The following is a 19,443-nucleotide window of genomic DNA, read 5'->3' on the forward strand; positions in this document are numbered from 1 at the left end:
GCGCGTCTGAGCCTTCATGGGGTTCGCACCTGGGCGTCACTCACTGTATAGATGCTGCAATATGTGATCAAAAGTATCCGAACACCCTGAGAAACATACGTTTTTCATATTAGGTGCATTGTGGTGTCCCCTTCTGCCAGGTACTCCATATCAGCGACGTCAGTAGTCATTAGACGTCGTGAGAGAGCAGACTGGAGCGCTCCGCGGAACCCGCGGACTTCGAATGTGGTCAGGTGATTGAGTGTCACTTGGGTCATACATCTGTACGCGAGATTTCCATACTTCTAAACATTCCTAGGTCCTCTGTTCTCCGTTGTGATAGTGAAGTGGAGACATTAAGAGAAACGTACAGAACAAAAGCGTACAGGCCGACCTCCTCTGTTGACTGTCAGAGACCGCCAAGTGTCGAAGAGGGTCGTAATGTGTAATAGGCAGACATCTGTCCAGACCATCACACAGGAATTCCAAACTGCCTCAGGATCCACTGCAAGTACTATGACAGTTAGGCGGGAGATGAGAAAACTTGGATTTCTTAGTCAGGCGGCTGCTCATAAACCACACATCACGCCGGTAAATGCCCCACGACGCCTCCCTTGGTGTAAGGAACGTAAACATTGGGCAATTGGACAGTGGAAAGACCTTGTGTGGAGTGACGAATCATCGTAGACAATATGCAATCCGATGGGAGGGTGTGGGTAGGGCGGATGCCCGGTGAACGTCATCTTCCAGCGCGGGTAGGGTCAACAGTAAAATTCGGAGGTGGTGGTGTTATGGTGCGGTCGTGTTTTTCATGGAAGGGCCTTGCACCCGTTTTTGTTTAGCGTGACACTATCACAGCACAGGCTGTTGACGTTTTAACCACCTTCTGGCTTCCCACTGTTGAAGAGCAATTCGGGGACGGCGGTTGCATCTTTCAACACGATCGAGCACCTGTTCATAATCCACGGACTGTGGCGGAGTGCTTACACGACAATAAAATCTTTGTAATGAACTGGCCTGTATAGAGTCCTGAGCTGAATCCTACACAGAACCTTTGGGATGTTTTGGAACGCCGACTTAGTGCCAGGCCTCACCGACCGATATCGATATCTCTCCTCAGTGCAGCACTCCGTGAGGAATGGGCTGCCATTCCCCAAGAAACCTTCGAGCATCTGACTGAACGTATGCCTGCATGAGTGGAAGCTGTCATCGAGGCTAAGGGTGGGCCAAGACCATACAGATTCCCAGCATTACTGATCGAGGGCCCCACGAACTTGTAAGTCATTATCAGTCAGGTGTCCGGATACTTTTGATCACAAAGTGTACGTAATCTTGCGCACGTGCACTCTGCTACTGCCGGATTGCATCTGTGCCACTGTCACTGAAGTGCTGACATCCAGACTTCCTCGCAGTGCTCATGTCTGCCAGAGTGACTCCATTAGCCGATCACCGTCTGGGGTCGCGTGGTGAGTTAAGCACATACCACTTTTTAGGTGCTGACTGCAGCGAGACATCACTTCAACTAATCCCATACTGCCCTTTGTCAGCAAAAAAGACCATATGGTTACCTCAGTGCTCCTGTGACTTACGATTGCCATCCAACTGACACAATGTACCAGCTGCCTCATCAACCAACCTGTCTTTCATCCCAGTCTATAATGGGATTATTGCACACACCAGCCATCCTGGACCCGTTGTACTTTGTATACTACAGAATACCATGTTCCTAACTTTACACTATATTTATCGATTTCTCGTTCGGAAGAGTTGGATGTCTTCCTGAGGGATATCGTGCATCATTCTGTCTAAGTGGCGCGTTAGATCGTCAAAATAACGAGCTGTCATTGTTTGCAGTAGAATTGTCTTCGGTGATGAGTCCCGCTTCGAAATGAATCCTGACGAGAAGCGAAGACGTTTCTGGAGACTGCCCAGACAGTGGCGGGCTATGGCCCTACAACCACCAGTGGTTGGCTGTGGTGCCACTTCTTTTCATAGCAGGACCCATGAGGTTGTCAACCAGAGCATCCTTACAGTACAGTGGTAGATAATTCTCTTCGCTAATGGCGGTAATATTGTGGTACTTGAGAAAACTGGAGAACTCCTTGCAAAGAAGGGAACTGAAACCCTCAAAGAAGTTTACAATCAGCCAATATGCAATAACATTATATTCAATGTAAGAAAAATAGCCATTAATTTAATGTTCAAGAATAAAATGACAAATACATCGTAACGAATACAGAAGTTCTAGGAATGAATACAAACTGTCAGTTTGAGTGGTCTGAAGTCACACATAATGTCACCGACATGTTACACCTTAGCCATGTGGCACCAGTGTCTTAGTGTCTTTTAGTTACAAACTATTCAGGTACAGTCAATACTGTGCTAATGATATTTCGAGTGCAAAAATGCACAAAATATGAACTCAGTTTTCTATATACAGATATGGACCATCAGAGTAACAACCTAAAATGTTAATCGATATCGCTGTAAGGATATTTCCAAAACATAAGTGCTTTAATCACATCATGGGGATAGATCTATTAATCAGTTGTGAACACCAAGATAACTTCGACATTTACTGCACACCCAGCCCTGTCCATGACCATGGAACAGCATACAATCTGAACTTACATTTACTAAGAAAGAATACAAACTAAAAACAGCATTTTCTGCCACGGAACACAGCTGAACAGTACATTGACCAAGGAAACGGAAGACGTTATCAAAACAGTTATTTGAAAAGTCAGTTAACAACTTCCAGTTAAGCAATACAGTCTATACAACAAAGAATTACTTGAATAACAAAGATTGCAGGTTTGGTGAAAAATTTTACACACGTAAACAGTTAACAAATCTCTCTTGTGCCACGATACACATTCGCGCTCTAGAGTTTTGTCGAAAACATTACTCCCAAAGCTCTGAAATCTGTAATACTAACACCTCATCCTCGTTCTGTGCTTAAAATCTAACATATTATAGAGGGACACTCGCAAGAATAATGATAAAGCAAGACACATTCATAGAATATGTCGACTTGGAATTTGACAATCTAAAATGCTGCAATATGTTTGCAATTCTGAGAAAAAAGTGAGGTAAGCTGTAGGGAGAGAAGGGTAATACACAATACGTACAACATCCAAAAGGGAAAATAAAGAGTGGACGACCAAGATCGAAGTTCTCGGATTAAAAAGGTTGCAAGGAAACTAGCCTTTCACCCTTACTGTTCAGCCTGTTCATCGAAGAAGCAATTATGGACATAAAAGAAAGGTTCATCAGCGGAATTAATATTCAAGGTGAAAGTATGTCAATGATACAATTCACTGATGACATTGCTATCCTGAGTGAAAGTGATGAACAATTACATGAGCTGCTGAATGGAGTGAACAATCTAATGAGTACAGAATTTGGACCGAGAGTAAATCGAAGAAAGACGAAGCTAACGAGTAGCAGAAATGAGTACAGCGAGAAAATGAATATCAGAATTGATGGTCACCAAGCAGATGAAGTTAAGGAATTAGGCTACCTACGCAGCAAAATACACAATGATTGATGGAGCAAGGACACCAAAAGCAGACTAGCAATGGCAAAAATGTTATTCGTGGCCAACAAAAGGCCACTAATATCAAACATAGGTCTTAATTTGAGGAAGAAATTTCTGAGAATGTACGTTTGGAGCACAGAATCGTATGTTAGTGAAACATGAGCTGTGGGAAAACCACAACAGAAGAGAGTCGAGGGGTTTGAGATGTGGTGCTACAGACGAATGTTGAAAATTAGTTGGACTGATAAGGTGGGGAGGCTCTGTGCAGAATCGGAGAGGAATGGACTATGTGGAAAACTCTGACAAGGAGAAGGGATGCGATGATAGGACATCTGTTAAGACATGAGGGAATGACTTCCTTGGTACTAGAGGGGGCTGTAGAGGGCATAAACTGGAGAGGAAGGTAGAGGTTGAAACGCATCCAGCAAATAACTGAGGACGTAGGTTGCAAAAGCTATTCTTAAACGAAGAGGTAGTCACAGGAGATGAATTCGTGGCTGGCCGCATCAAGCCAGTTGAAAGACTGATGACTCAAAAAAAGTTTTATTTTCTGAATCGTTGGTGAGCGCCAGCCACTGAAGTGCTGAGCCACAGGTGTGCACCTCAGCCGACTCCTCTAAGTGTCGGCATAGCTAGCTGCCACCGAAGTCTGCACTCTGACTTGCTGTACCGCTCTTCCTCGCTACCATAGTTCTGAACCAGTACTGTGCCTCGCTTACTACTGCAAGCTCGTAACGTTGGCGAGGGCCACATGCAGACTTCAGCACTGGCGTTCGATCCCGGACGCTCATTACGCAACACAGCTCCCTCTACGGAGATCCTATCCCTCTACGGAAGCCACAATTGACATAACGTGTGATGTACGTCGATGACACTAACATGTTTGTTGAATGATTTTGGACTTTCATCCCTTGGATTTAGATGATTAAGGTTACTCTAGATGTCGATCTCATGCCGACTGCAAGTAGACGTTGTGAAGTGCACAGATCTTATTTGAATCTTCCATTAATCGACCTTGATAAGGCTTCTGGGCCGTCAAAAAACACTAAACAGTTGCAAAGACGCTATGTGATCATTGTGGTTACTCCAGTAGTGTGGATGTAGGGACTATAGGTAGTAACTGCCTGAAATTGCTTTGGAATGTACTTAGGGTACTGGACTGCTGCAGATGGAATCAATACAGATATTAAACAATGAAATAGATAATCAACTGCTGCATTATTATTAAGGGAAAAGGTTGAAACTCACTTTCTGCACCTCTCGAGATTTAACCGTCCCCTCCTGAGGCGCCATTGGTCTTTTAACTGTGGAATGATAACAGTGGCGATCTATCCGTGCTGAGTTAAAAGCAAATTCGGACAGTCAACGTAACATGCACAGTAATTGACAACTTAGCTGTGCACCTTTGTACGGTGCTATTCATATATTTTCTCGCTAACCTTTCGCTGTTTTATTTTTTCTCACATCCAGATAAATTTTGCAAGTATTACAAGAAATTGTTTGGAGGTGGTATTTCTTGTTTATCTCATTATATTTATTATATAAAAGTACCTTCATCTTACGTTCACCTGATTTAAATCTCTATGTCGATTTTCAAATGTTCAGTGCATGCAATTAAGCTAGATCCTGTAAAGTACCAATGGGATCACTGAATAACATTCTAGAAGCCGCAGTTGTCTTGTGACAGCCAGAGCGAGAGCACCAGCAGCAGCGAGTACTGTTTGTATAAAGCGTTTATTTTGCATTTTGTTTACGACCTTCCACTAAGGAAGGGATTCTATTTGTGTTTATCTGCTCTGCATAGTAACTAACAGTTCTTGATAAAACTTTACGAAGTTTTCGTGTTAGATTTCTTAGTGTTTTCTTGATCGTTTAGAACAGAAAGCGCCCTAAAACCGTCTTTGTTTGTTTCGCGGCCGTTAGCCACTAGTCACTTGAATCAGCAGTTGTCTTGTGACAGCCAGAGCGAGAGCACCAGCAGCAGCGAGTACTGTTTGTATAAAGCGTTTTTGTACTTATTTGCTGCGCTTAGCTTTTAAGTAGTTTTTCTGGGAAAACCTAGCGTAGTTTTCGCGTCTCGTATTTCAGTGAGTGTCTCTCGATTATCAGAGTAGCTCATCAGAAGATTATCTTGGGAATTTGTCACCGTATAGGGTAGGGTAAACATAGTCATGTGTAGGGACTGTGGTTGTTGTGAGCGGACGCAAGGAGAATTGGCCACTCTTCGGGGGCAGGTGGAGGCTTTGTCTGTTAGGCTCATCGAGCTCGAGGCGCAGGCGTCGGCTCGTAGTGGCGTTGGGGCAACTGTGGTGAGACCTATGCCTACTTCGGTGGCCTTGGAATCACATGGAACCCCTGATGTCGCTGCGTCTTCCGGCAGTGAGCATCTTACCGGTCAGCCATCACTCCAGGGTGAATGGCGGACAGTGGTGGGCTCGCGCGTGCCTGGCCGAAAGGCGAAGGTGGGATCTGGCCGCGTGGCAGCTGCCTTACCCCTTTCCAACAGGTACGGGGTGCTTCCTAGTGGTGATGACATCGTTTCTGAGCCACCACAGGATGCCTCGCCTGTTGGGCCAGTGGCCGATTCTCCGGCAAGGTCCCGACAGTCACAGAGGGCGGGCCTATTAGTTATAGGGAGCTCCAACGTTAGGCGGGTTATGGAGCCCCTCAGGAAAATAGCGGGTAGGTCGGGGAAGAATGCCAGTGTGCACTCGGTATGCTTGCCGGGGGGTCTCGTCCGTAATGTGGAGGAGGCCCTTCCGGCAGCTATTGAACGCACTGGGTGTGACCGGCTGCAGATAGTAGCACATGTCGGAACGAATGACGCCTGCCGCTTGGGTTCTGAGGCCATCCTTGGTTCCTACCGGCGGCTGGCAGATTTGGTGAAGACAACCAGCATCGCACGCGGATTGCAAGCTGAGCTTAATATCTGCAGCATAGTGCCCAGAGTCGATCGCGGTCCTCTGGTTTGGAGCCGTGTGGAGGGTCTAAACCAGAGGCTCAGACGACTCTGCGACTATAATGGTTGCAAATTCATCGACCTCCGTTATTGGGTGGAGAACTGTAGGGTCCCCCTAGACAGGTCAGGCGTGCACTACACACCGGAAGCAGCTACTAGGGTAGCAGAGTACGTGTGGCGTGCACACGGGGGTTTTTTAGGTTAGAGGGACCCCCCCTTGGGCGAAACGAGAGAGGACATTATCATCGTTAATAAAGAACGTCCGTCCTCAGAGACCAAAAACAGGAAAAGTTAACGTAATATTGGTAAACTGCAGGAGTATCCAGGGCAAGGTTCCTGAATTAGTATCTCTTATTGAAGGAAATAGTGCGCATATAGTATTAGGAACGGAAAGTTGGTTAAAACCGGAAGTGAACAGTAACGAAATCCTAGACACAGAATGGAATATATACCGCAAGGATAGGATAAACGCCAATGGTGGAGGAGTATTTATAGCAGTAAAGAATTCAATAATATCCAGTGAAGTTATTAGCGAATGCGAATGTGAAATAATCTGGGTTAAGCTAAGTATCAAAGGTGGGTCAGATATGATAGTCGGATGCTTCTATAGACCACCTACATCAGCAACCGTAGTGGTTGAGCGCCTCAGAGAGAACCTGCAGAACGTCGTGAAGAAGTTTCGTGATCATACTATTGTAATAGGGGGAGACTTCAATCTACCAGGTATAGAATGGGATAGTCACACAATCAGAACTGGAGCCAGGGACAGAGACTCTTGTGACATTATCCTGACTGCCTTGTCCGAGAATTACTTCGAACAGATAGTTAGAGAACCAACTCGTGAAGCTGACGTTTTAGACCTCATAGCAACAAACAGACCGGAACTTTTCGACTCCGTGAATGTAGAAGAGGGTATCAGTGATCATAAGTCAGTGGTTGCATCAATGACTACAAGTGTAATAAGAAATGCCAAGAAAGGAAGGAAAATATATTTGCTTAACAAGAGTGATAGGGCACAAATCGCAGAATATCTGAGTGACCACCATCAAACGTTCATTTCTGAGGAAGAGGATGTGGAACAAAAATGGAAAAAATTCAGAAACATCGTCCAGTACGCCTTAGATAAGTTCGTACCGACTAAGGTCCAAAGCGAGGGGAAAGATCCACCGTGGTATAACAATCATGTACGAAAGGTACTACGGAAACAAAGAAAGCTTCATCATAGGTTTAAGAGTAGTCGAATCATAGCTGATAAGGAAAAGCTGAACGAAGCGAAAAAGAGCGTAAAGAGAGCAATGAGAGAAGCTTTCAACGAATTCGAACATAAAACATTGGCAAACAATCTAAACAAGAAATACTGAATTCAGTGTTCCGAAACTGTTTCACTGCGGAAAATCGTAACACGGTCCCTGACTTCAGCCGTCGCACGGACGCCAAAATGGAAAATATTGAAATAAACGATATCGGAATTGAAAAACAACTGCTATCACTTAGTAGCGGAAAAGCATCCGGACCAGACGAGATACCCTTAAGATTCTACAGTGATTATGCTAAAGAACTTGCCCCCTTTCTATCAGCAATTTATCGTAGATCGCTGGAAGAACGTAAAGTAGCTAGCGACTGGAAGAAAGCGCAGGTCGTTCCCATTTTCAAGAAGGGTCATAAATCAGATGCGAATAATTATAGGCCTATTTCGCTTACGTCAATCTGTTGTAGAATAATGGAACATGTTTTGTGTTCTCGTATTATGACGTTCTTAGATAATACAAATCTCCTTCATCATAACCAACAAGGATTCCGCAAACAGAGATCATGTGAAACTCAGCTCGCCCTATTTGCCCAAGAAATTCACAGTGCCGTAGACACTGGCGAGCAGATTGATGCCGTATTCCTGGACTTCAGGAAGGCATTTGATACGGTTCCGCACTTACGTTTAGTGAAAAAAATACGAGCTTACGGAATATCGGACCAGGTTTGTGATTGGATTCAGGATTTCCTAGAAGAAAGAACACAACATGTCATTCTTAACGGTTCAAAATCTGCAGATGTTGAGGTAATTTCGGGAGTACCGCAAGGAAGCGTGATAGGACCTTTATTGTTTACAATATACATAAATGACTTAGTTGACAACATCGGTAGCTCCGTGAGGCTATTTGCAGATGACACGGTTGTCTACAAGAAAGTAGCAACATCAGAAGACTCGTACGTACTCCAGGAAGACCTGCAGAGGATTAATGCATGGTGCGACAGCTGGCAGCTTTCCCTAAACGTAGATAAATGTAATATAATGCGCATACATAGGGGCAGAAATCCATTCCAGTACGATTATGCCATAGGTGGTAAATCATTGGAAGCGGTAACGACCGTAAAATACTTAGGAGTTACTATCCGGAGCGATCTGAAGTGGAATGATCACATAAAACAAATAGTGGGAAAAGCAGGCGCCAGGTTGAGATTCATAGGAAGAATTCTAAGAAAATGTGACTCATCGACGAAAGAAGTAGCTTACAAAACGCTTGTTCGTCCGATTCTTGAGTATTGCTCATCAGTATGGGACCCTTACCAGGTTGGGTTAATAGAAGAGATAGACATGATCCAGCGAAAAGCAGCGCGATTCGTCATGGGGACATTTAGTCAGCGCGAGAGCGTTACGGAGATGCTGAACAAGCTCCAGTGGCGGACACTTCAAGAAAGGCGTTACGCAATACGGAGAGGTTTATTATCGAAATTACGAGAGAGCACATTCCGGGAAGAGATGGGCAACATATTACTACCGCCCACATATATCTCGCGTAATGATCACAACGAAAAGATCCGAGAAATTAGAGCAAAGACGGAGACTTACAAGCAGTCGTTCTTCCCACGCACAATTCGTGAATGGAACAGGGAAGGGGGGATCAGATAGTGGTACAATAAGTACCCTCCGCCACACACCGTAAGGTGGCTCGCGGAGTATAGATATAGCTGTAGATGTAGATGGTGAACAAACGGTTGAGCAAAGGTCATGAACTAACTCTGGCTCCTTCATACGGGTTGCGAGTGGTTGTTACTGGAATGGAGCGTTGAGCCGCTGGTACATTAGTAACTGAATCAGACATTTATTCATGTGAGATACAGAGGAGAGTCACTGCAGGAGGATATGACGCCGTAGTGAGCTCGACAGCCCAGCGTGGCTTCGTCAACAGAGACGCCTGGGCAGCGGCGTGCATACGATATAGTCATCAGAAGGCCGACGGAGGCACAAAACGCGCATCGACGCATAACAGCCCTGGCCAGAGTGCCGGCCCAACTCAGGATTCAAACAGTCGACCTCTACAGGCTCATTTTCGAAGGCGTGCGCTTGCTCTGGCCAAAGATCAGCAACAAGGGGGTCCACCAGGAATGGAGGGAAACCGAAAGGTAGCAGGCAAGTATCGGTCTGGATCAGAACACACACTCCACCAGGGAGCGTAAACTCTCAGGAAACAGTGAGCCAGTGGGTGACCTGACAGTACGACGACGCCACGTAGTCTGCGTGCAATCTTCTTTTCAGGCGGATGCCTGATGCTTCCGGAGACTAAATCCAGAATAGGTGACTGGCTGTATCATTATGCATTGTGCATGGTCTTCGACTCAGAGTCTGGCACAGGCGGCGTACTTCGGCATTGTGAACACACCTGGAGACTGTCTGAGAACTTCTGAGTGAAACAGAGAATGAAAAATTTGGGGAATATTTTTGAGTGTCTGCTGGCCAGTTCCCCAACACAGCAGCACCCCAATCCCCGAAAAAGCAGTACGTCGACCTAGGTAGTCTTCACCACCGACTGTCGACGACCTAAGTACCTCTGCTCTTCTTGTTTCGTCAGCTCATGAGGGAAACAAGCCAGAGCTGTAATATTACACAACTACACGTTTCAGAGGCCTTAGCTAGCTTCTTCCGCTACATCAGTTCCCTCAGTGAGAGTACTTGACTTCTGAATAAGTTTTCTCACTTCAGAGTGCGTTGTCACAGCAGTGACGGAACCTCTCTCCCTGTGACATCATTTTGGTGTACTGGCGCTAGACAGTCCAACGTCCTGCGCTAGGGCACTGCTCAACACTTATCCTTTATAAGACTTCTTGCATTACCAGGGAAGAAATGTTAATTTTTATCTGGTTAACCCAAATAAATTTTCTGTGACGTAACGATATTGTGCAGGCTATGGTCCTCAGTATGAAGAAATTGTTTAAAATATTTAAATAAGAGTTGCGATATTTCATGTAAGTAGTATGTATGTATAGGCTCTTGGCGGTTTTTGTTGTATGTTTCTGCTATATTCATTCGGTGTAGATCTACTGTCTTCATCGTAAGTATGTAGCCATTAAAAAGTAAACAACGAAATATAAAGAATAATATAAAATAGCTGTAAATTTTAAGACGTGTCTCCTATTTTTCCACAGATTTTTCTTATTGTAATAATGTTTCAGTATGGATACGCGCGGGTAATGGAGATTCAAGGCCTTATTTACATTGTGAGTAGAACATGTAATATTTATGTCTTGTATTATGTAAGTAATTATTTGACATTTCCAAATCATAGTTAGATTTAGTAATAGTGCACTACTTCTGTCCACAGGCTTGGACGGACTCACGCTTATCTTGGACAGGTAGTGACGTAGTAAAAAATGTTTACGTTTATACCGACGAGATCTGGACACCTGACCTAGGAGTTCTACATAAGTGAGTACAATGACAGAGGGACTAAAAACAATATTCTTTAAGTGCATCCCCTTTCTCCTAAATTTCTTGTATTTTTCTCTTTCTAGTAGAAAATAAATGCACCCTTCTCACCGTCAAAACGTATTTAAGACGAATAAGTTAATGTTGTCCAGTCATGAGCACCACAATACTGCTTCACTGAACCCGCGTTTAACAACTTGGTAGGCATTAAAAAAACAGCATTAATGAGCCAATAAATAAATAAATAATGCTAAAATTTTAAGGGTTACTGTTTTATAGCATGGTAATTACTTGGAACTTTGTATCGTTTGAAGTATTGGAGTAACTGTAGAGCTTCAATTTTTATTTTATTTTATTGGCCTCTTGGTAGATCACTACAACCGTTAAAACGTACAGGGCTGTCATTCGACAGAAGGAATCAGTGTTTCTTTTCCACAAATTTGTAAATAATCTCAAAGTTAAATTTCAGTGACAATCATGTTAGCACCTATATAGGTACAGTGGCATAAAACTAATCAAAAGTAAGGAAACACACACACACACACACACACACACACACAAACACACACACACACACACACACACACACACACACACACACACACATACGAACCCGGACACGCACGCACACTCACGCATACGCACAAACTGATCGATTATAACTTAATACCAAATTTTAACAAAACCTCCACTACATCTCCCAAATGTATAAATTCACTGTTCTCAAGAGTATTAACCAGTTTAGTTATTTACTTCTTCTATTGTCTTTAAAACGAAATCGAGATATTTGCTAAATATGAAAGTTCGAATTGTAAATACCGTGCAGTTTCAAAATTCAAATTCTTGACTAGAATAGCATTGCGTGTTGATGTGCCGTCAGGAGTCTTCGACTTCATATTTAGCACGTTTCCTGTCCTTCCTGCGAAATTTTCCATTACGAACTTCAGCCGCATCGTACCACTAAACACTTCTCTCATTAGGATACTAATTGACGTTAGTAACCATATTATTCCGTGGACAAGGATATTTACCTCGTTACGAGCATTATCTATACAGAAACAAACTCCTTGCTAAGTGTGATGTCACTTATTGAAACAATTCTCCTAATATACTCTTCAGTTTATGAAACAAATTAGGTTCACGTGGACCGCGATGGTGATGACAGACGCATTAAATCCTCTTCATTTCGGAGTAGCACTTGCACCCTGCAGCCTCAGTTATTGACTGGAGATATTCCAATATGCGTCTCACCACTCAGTTTTTATACTCTGCAGCTCCCTCTAGTATTATGGAAATTCTAACACATGTAATATAATCCTAGTCCTTTTTCTAATCAGTGTTTTTCAAATGTTCCTAACTTCACCGATACTGTGGAGAACCTCCTCTTTTCTTATCATACCAGACCACAAAACCTGGAAAATCATTTTGCAACACCCCTCTCAGATGCTTCGATTTTCTCTTTTCCTGTACGTTCCACACTCCGTGATTAAGTGCCATGTAATGTTGCGCTGAAAATGTACATTCTCAGAAATACCTTCCTCATATTATGGCCGGTGTTTGTTACTTCTCTTAGCAACGAGTGACCTCCTTGCCTGCGCTAATTTGCCACTTACGTCCTCATTGCTTCAGCCGTCATGACGAATTTTGCATAAGTTGCCGAATTCATTAGTTCGAAGTCACAATTTTGATTGTAACTCTATCGTTAGTCACATTTATGCTACTCCTCATTATTTTCGTCTTTCTTCGGTTTCTCACAACCCATATTCTGAATCGTTCAACTGTTCATTCAGTACTGCACGTCCTGAAGTTCTTCTGTTCTTTCACTGAAGATGGCAGCGTTAGTCGTGAATGCGTTTAAGGTGACAAATACATCATTACCACCACCTCACAGAGTTTGAACAAGATTGTGTAATAGGACCACCACAACCTCAGACTGCAGACAGCCTTGGCAGGAATGTAGCGATTGTACATGACTGCTGACAGCGGTGATCACGAGAATACACGGTCGGAAGAAGATCAGGCTCCGGACTCCCACATGGCACTACAGTGTTCAGCGTATCGTTCTGGCGCATCGTAGTGTATCTGGAGCAGCAGTTACGGCAACAGTGACACAACGAACTGTTACAAATCAGTTACTTCAAAGACCACTCCGAGCCAGACTCCCTGTAGCGTACATTCCACAAGCGAGAGGTCATTGGAGGGCGGGGTAGAGGTCTGTTGTGTTTCCTAATGAGAGCTCCATAGCAATGGAGATACTATCCAAGACAGTGCTGTCAAAGCAGAATTACTAAACACGGCCTTCCGAAACGCCTTCACAGAAGAAGACAAAGTAAATAATCCAGAATTCGAATCAAGAACAGCTGCCAACATTAGTAACGTAGAAGTAAATATCCTCGGAATAGTGAAGCAATTTAAATCACTTAATAAAAGCAAGTCTTCTGGTCCAGACTGTAGACCAATTAGGTTCCTTTCGGAGTATGCTGATGCATTAGATACATACTTAACAATCATATACAACCTTCCACTCGACGAAACATCCGTAGCCAAAGACTGGAAAGTTGCACAGGTCACATCAAAATTCAAGAAAGGTAGTAGGAGTAATCCACTAAATTACAGTCCAATATCGTTAGCGTCGATATGCAGCAGGATTTTAGAACATATATTGTGTTCGAACATGGGTTTAGAAAACATCGTTCTTGTGAAACACAAGAAAGGTAAAGGTCCCGAGTTCGAGTCTCGGTCGGGCACACAGTTTTAATCTACCAGGAAGTTTCATATCAGCGCACACTCCGCTGCTGAGTGAAAATCTCATTCTGGAAACATCACCCATGCTGTGGCTAAGCCATGTCTCCGCAGTATCCTTTCTTTCAGGAATTCAAGTTCTGCAAGGTTCGCAGGAGAGCTTCTGTAAAGTTTGGAAGGTAGGAGACGAGATACTGGCAGAAGTAAAGCTGTGAGGACCTGCCGTGAGTCGTGCTTCGGTAGCTCAGATGGTTAGTCTGCTTTCCGCAGCGTTGCGGCGAGGACGTCTTGTTTACGTCCCGTCCGCGCGGTCGCGAGTGCCCGTAGTTGTTTACTACTGCGTTGTCGCTAGTTTAGAGTCCATCACTACTACCGACGCAACAGGGCACATTCATACAGACAAACCACCATCAAGATCAGTTTTCAACCCGATCGTGAACGACCGCGATCATTTTAAGTGGAACGTTTTCTACGTGACGACGTTAAAATTGAACCGCGAGACATAATTGGTATCCATCTCTCTATTACGAGCAGTGTTGTCTACGTCAAGCTAGTAAGTGACGAGGTGTGCAACAGAATCGTGCGCGCACATGCGACCGATCTTAAATTCAAACATTCTGATGGCCATATTGGGGCAGTCTCTATCGATCACGCGGGGTTTGGCCTCCGTACGATACGCGTCTTCGAACTCCCTTTCGAAGTACCACCGGACGTAGTCACCACGGCTTTCCAGCCCTACGGCAGAGTGATCAGCCACATGGCCGAAAAATGGACCATCTTGACGGGGTACGACAGATTAAAATTGAACTGACCAAACATGTTCCGTCATATCTTGTCATCGGCGGATGTAGGGCGATCATTATGTATGACGGTCAGCCACGCACTTGCCCTGGTTGTGGCCAAGAAGGGCACGTCCGGTCGGATTGTCTCCGACGACCCCTTCCTCAAATCCCGACAGGTGAATCTATGACTCCTTCTACGGTGACGACCCTTCCTCTCAACGTCGAAGTTACGCGGGCAGCAACCCTTTCCGATGCTGACCATATTAGTCCTATAGCCGCCCCCGATAGCGAGACGATGATGGATTCTGCAGTACAGGATCCGGCCTCTACAACGGCGCTCCCATCTGAAGACAATCACCGACCGACCTTGCAAGAGGCGTTGATGCCAGGATGGACATTGACCCACGGGTTGTACCGACAGCGGCTTTTCTTCCAGACACCGGAGCAGCTGAAGAAATCCATCCACTTTCCGATACTGGAACACACGTCCGTAAACAGCGTTCCCCGCGAAAACACAAGAGACGGCGGCGTGCTCCATCGGACGAGTGTTTGCAGCGATCGTCTGACATGGACTGTGGAAATTCCGACGGCGGTACCGGCGGTACAGAGGCTGCTGTAACATCAAACTCAACAGATCGCCGTGGTGACGGCTTCAGCCCCTCCGACCCCACAGAACAGCAGTATCACAAGCAGACAGCCGCGGCCGATTCCCAGCCAGCAGAGCCGATGGAGTCAGCACCGAGTGCCGCAGCAGCCACTAACAGCCACCAACAGCCGTTGGTATTTCATGGCGACTGGGCGGACGACTGTGAGGAACTCTCCTTGCCCAACGTTTCGGACGACACGGGGGGAAATTTACCTCACCAGTGTTGACCTTTTCCCGCCATCAGTTACAGTGACGAGACAGCCTTACAAGGGTATTGATGGCCAACACGGATGCTATGGATAGACCTCAAACTTATCGTGTTGCAACTATAAACATCAACACTATACGGACGCGCGCTAAGTTATCCTTGCTTCAGGATATGTTGAACTCTGCTTCCATCGATATAGCCCTTCTCCAGGAAGTGTACGTCGACGACTTCCCAGGCATGTACGGTTACGATGCTTGCGTCTCTCCAGCTTCCCCAACAGGCAGCGGTGTCGCTGTACTTCTTCGGGAAGGGATAGTGGCGGACGATGTCCTGTTTCTGCCTGGGGCAAGAGGAATGGCACTGACAGTACTGGGTGTCCGTCTTATCAATATCTACGCACCTTCCGGGACGGACAAACGTCGCGAACGTTCATGATTCTTTGCGGAAGACGTCGCCCCGCTCTTCCAAGGCCGCCACGACCACCTGGTGTTTGGAGGTGACTACAATTGCGTACTGGCACCCAGATACCAACTCCCACGACATAATCCGTGCCCGGAACTCGAGACGCTAATTCGAGACCTGTGGATGGTGGGCGCTTGGAACATTTTCACGGCCACCGACCGGGATTCACGCACTTCACGAGTCACTCTTCCAGTCGTATCGATCGGATTTATGTCTCACGCTCTCTCGCCGCTAGAACACAGGATGCGGAACTCTGGCCTGCAGCATTCTCGGACCACTCAGCTTACATTTGTGCCGTCACCCTGCGGCGGCAACAAGTGTGGAGAAGCCGCAGCCCGTGGAAATTAAACATCGCTCACCTGTCGTACCCGGATTGCCGCCAAGCCGTCGAGCATACGTGACATTCGTGTGAAAATCGCCTCCGTGCATATCCCACAACGATCCGCTGGTGGTTGGACTGCGCCAAACCGGCACTGAGGCGAACGTTGATAACCTACGGTCGCGACCAAGCTACTTGGCGAAGACATACACTCGATTTTTACTTCCTGGTCCTGCGCGACTGCGATGCTATGGCGCCGTCTCCGGAACGACAAACGGCGGTCCACCATGCTAAGGCTCAGATCCTCGCTCATATGCGACGCCACCTAGAGGGGGTAGTCATCCGCTCGAGGACGCAGGATCGGATTCCGAGCGAACGCCCATCAATATTCCACGTCCTTCGTGAACGTAAACGACGCCAACGAGCGGTGATACGCTTCATCGACACGGAGGACGGTCGTCGCCTCACCACGCAACTAGACATAAACACAGCGTTCTACAATCATTATTCCCAACTCTATTCCGCTCAGACCCTTGATCCGACAGCACTGGAGTACGTCTCTCAGACGATTTACGGCACCATCTGCCCGGCAATGGAAGCGGCCTTGATGGACGAAATTGCAGAAGAAGAAGTGATCGACGCCATTAGAGAAGGATCTGTCTACAAGTCTCCGGGTCCTGATGGCCTCCCCTTGGAATTTTACCGGACTTTTCAATATTTATTAGCCTCCCGATGGACGGACATCTGTCGCGAACTACTATCCCCGGACGTGCCGCTCCCTGCGGCCCTTGTGGAAGGGATGATTATTCCTATTCACAAACCGTCCGGTGGATCACGACTGCAGGACTACCGCCCGTGGACGCTATTGAACTGCGACTTTAAGATCTTTTCTCGACTGTTGGCGGCGCGGATACTCCAGACCTTTCAAAATGTTGTCTCACCTGATCAAACGTCATTAGGAGGTGACAATAATATTCAAACAGCACTCAGTGAATATCGTGACTTGATCTCACTGGCGAGAGCATGTCGTCTGAGGGGTGCACTGGCGGCAATCGATTTTAGTCAAGCTTTCGACCGAGTGGACCACGACTATTTGGAAGCGGTCCTCCAACATATGCGGTACCCACAGCCATTCGTCACTGTCGTCATGCGACTGCTCCGTCCACGGTGATCGTCAACGGCCGACCTTCGCAGCCCCTCACCATTTCTCGATCGATACGCCAAGGCTGCCCTCTGTCCACTTTACTTTTCGCTGTGGCCATGGAACCACTTCTCTGCGGCCTGCGCCAACGACTAACGGGTATGACGTTACGAGGCCACACTTTCCGATGTAAAGCGTACGCTGACGACCTGGTGATTGTCATCCGCAACGGTGACGACACCGCTAGCGCACTGAATTGGATAGCGAAATATAGCATGGCCACTGGTAGTCGTATCAACGTCGCAAAATCTGTGGCGATGAACATCGGGGTCGGATTGTCTGAGAACAGTGTCACCTCCTTACAGCTCAGAGATAGTTTGAAATGCCTCGGCATTGATTTTACAGACGATATACGACGGACCGCTGTTCACAACTTTCGACGGCTTTTACGAAATGTTCGGACTGGAATTGCCAACAACCGCCTACGAGCCCTGGACATCGTCCAAAGGACCCAGTACGTTAACACACATTTAGCGTCACGCATTCCGCACATCGTCCAGACATTACCTATACCGGTGATGTTAGCTCGCCGTGTACTTGCGGCTTGTGGGTCCTTCGTGAGTTCAGGAATGCTTTTCAAGATCAAATATGAGACTCTCACCCTTCCCCCGGATCGGGGAGGGCTTGGCCTTTATCACGTTCATGACAGGGCGGTAGCCCTATTTGTGAGCACATTAGTCAAACTCTGGCACCGCCGTCCAGACAGTCTGACAAGTTTATTAATAGAAGAACTAGCACCGCCCTCCCTGTTGCCACCTGTGCCGATACACCACGTCCCCTCCTCGCTCTTCTACATCGGTGCCTTTTACCTCGAACTCAGTTACGTTCGACATGCCTTACCAGCGACTCAACTGGCGACGGCAAAGACGGTTTATAGGGTCCTGCAACGTGGACGACCCGATAACGTCGTTGAGAGGAAGCACCCGAACGTCAACTGGCGAGTAGTGTGGAGGACAATTCACCACGCAACACTGGACACTGACGTCACGGCGATGTGGTATATCACTGTCAACGGTAAGCAGGTGGGTGGCCAGATCAATGCTACATGCGATCCACATGGTAGACTCACCCACGTGCACGAGCTGTGGCGTTCAAGACAACAATGAACACCGTCTTAGCTGTGGCGAGTCTACAACAGTGTGGCACATAGTGAGGCAAATGTCAGCATACTTCCTTCGGGTAACGCCGAATCATATCGACCCCAAGACTATCTTATTCCCGGATGAGACGTATTACCCACGCACTAAAGCTAATGTAATGACGTGGCTTCGTGGACATGCAGTGGATTATTTGTTTCAAGACGGCACTAAGGACACTTTAGACTTTTGGAACTATTTGCAGGAACGACATTGCAAGATCCTCCGTAACCCAAAGTATCGACAATATTTTTCCAATTTTTTCTGGAGTGCGTTCCACGACCCTCCATGTAGCTGGAACATCACAGGTAAGAGAAGCTAAAATTACAAGACGATGATAGAACACTACACGGTACAACGCGGGATCTACTTTCATCATTACGAGAAGTCATACCTGGATGATACAGCAGATGGAGAGTTTCGTTGTGAAACCTCACACTCTGTAGCAGTATTTTCCACATTTCCTCTTTTTGTCCCCGGTGCGAAAAGGTCTTCGCAGTTTTTGTTTCCCATCCGGTGCAAGACATAGCAGTTGTTAATGGATGGTATGCATTGCACCCTTCAGTTTTGTTTCATGGTTTCCTTCGCCCCGCACTTTGCTCTCTTTCTTTATGCCTTGTTCTACAACTTAAAACACGTATGTGTTCAGTGTATTCAGTACAGCGATGGCGAGGCATGACAGAATCTCTGACAGAGAGTTATTTATCGTTGCTAGTCTGCGCTTAACCGCGCGAGTGTGCAGTTCAGTTGCGTGTAGCGGGCCGACAGA

At 46.2% G+C, this 19,443-nt stretch overlaps 1 protein-coding gene across 1 annotated transcript in view; it reads left to right on the top strand.

Moving 5' to 3' along the window:
* LOC126188323 (neuronal acetylcholine receptor subunit non-alpha-3-like) overlaps window positions 1-19,443 on the top strand; it is a 135,120-nt gene that overhangs the window by 17,477 nt on the left and 98,200 nt on the right. The window contains exons 3-4 of the mRNA XM_049929918.1: window positions 10,926-10,970; window positions 11,075-11,178. Coding sequence (XP_049785875.1) covers window positions 10,926-10,970; window positions 11,075-11,178 — 149 coding nt within the window. The remainder of the gene's footprint in view (window positions 1-10,925; window positions 10,971-11,074; window positions 11,179-19,443) is intronic.

The sequence above is a fragment of the Schistocerca cancellata genome, chromosome 5, assembly GCF_023864275.1.
Source record: "Schistocerca cancellata isolate TAMUIC-IGC-003103 chromosome 5, iqSchCanc2.1, whole genome shotgun sequence".
NCBI lineage: Eukaryota > Metazoa > Arthropoda > Insecta > Orthoptera > Acrididae > Schistocerca > Schistocerca cancellata.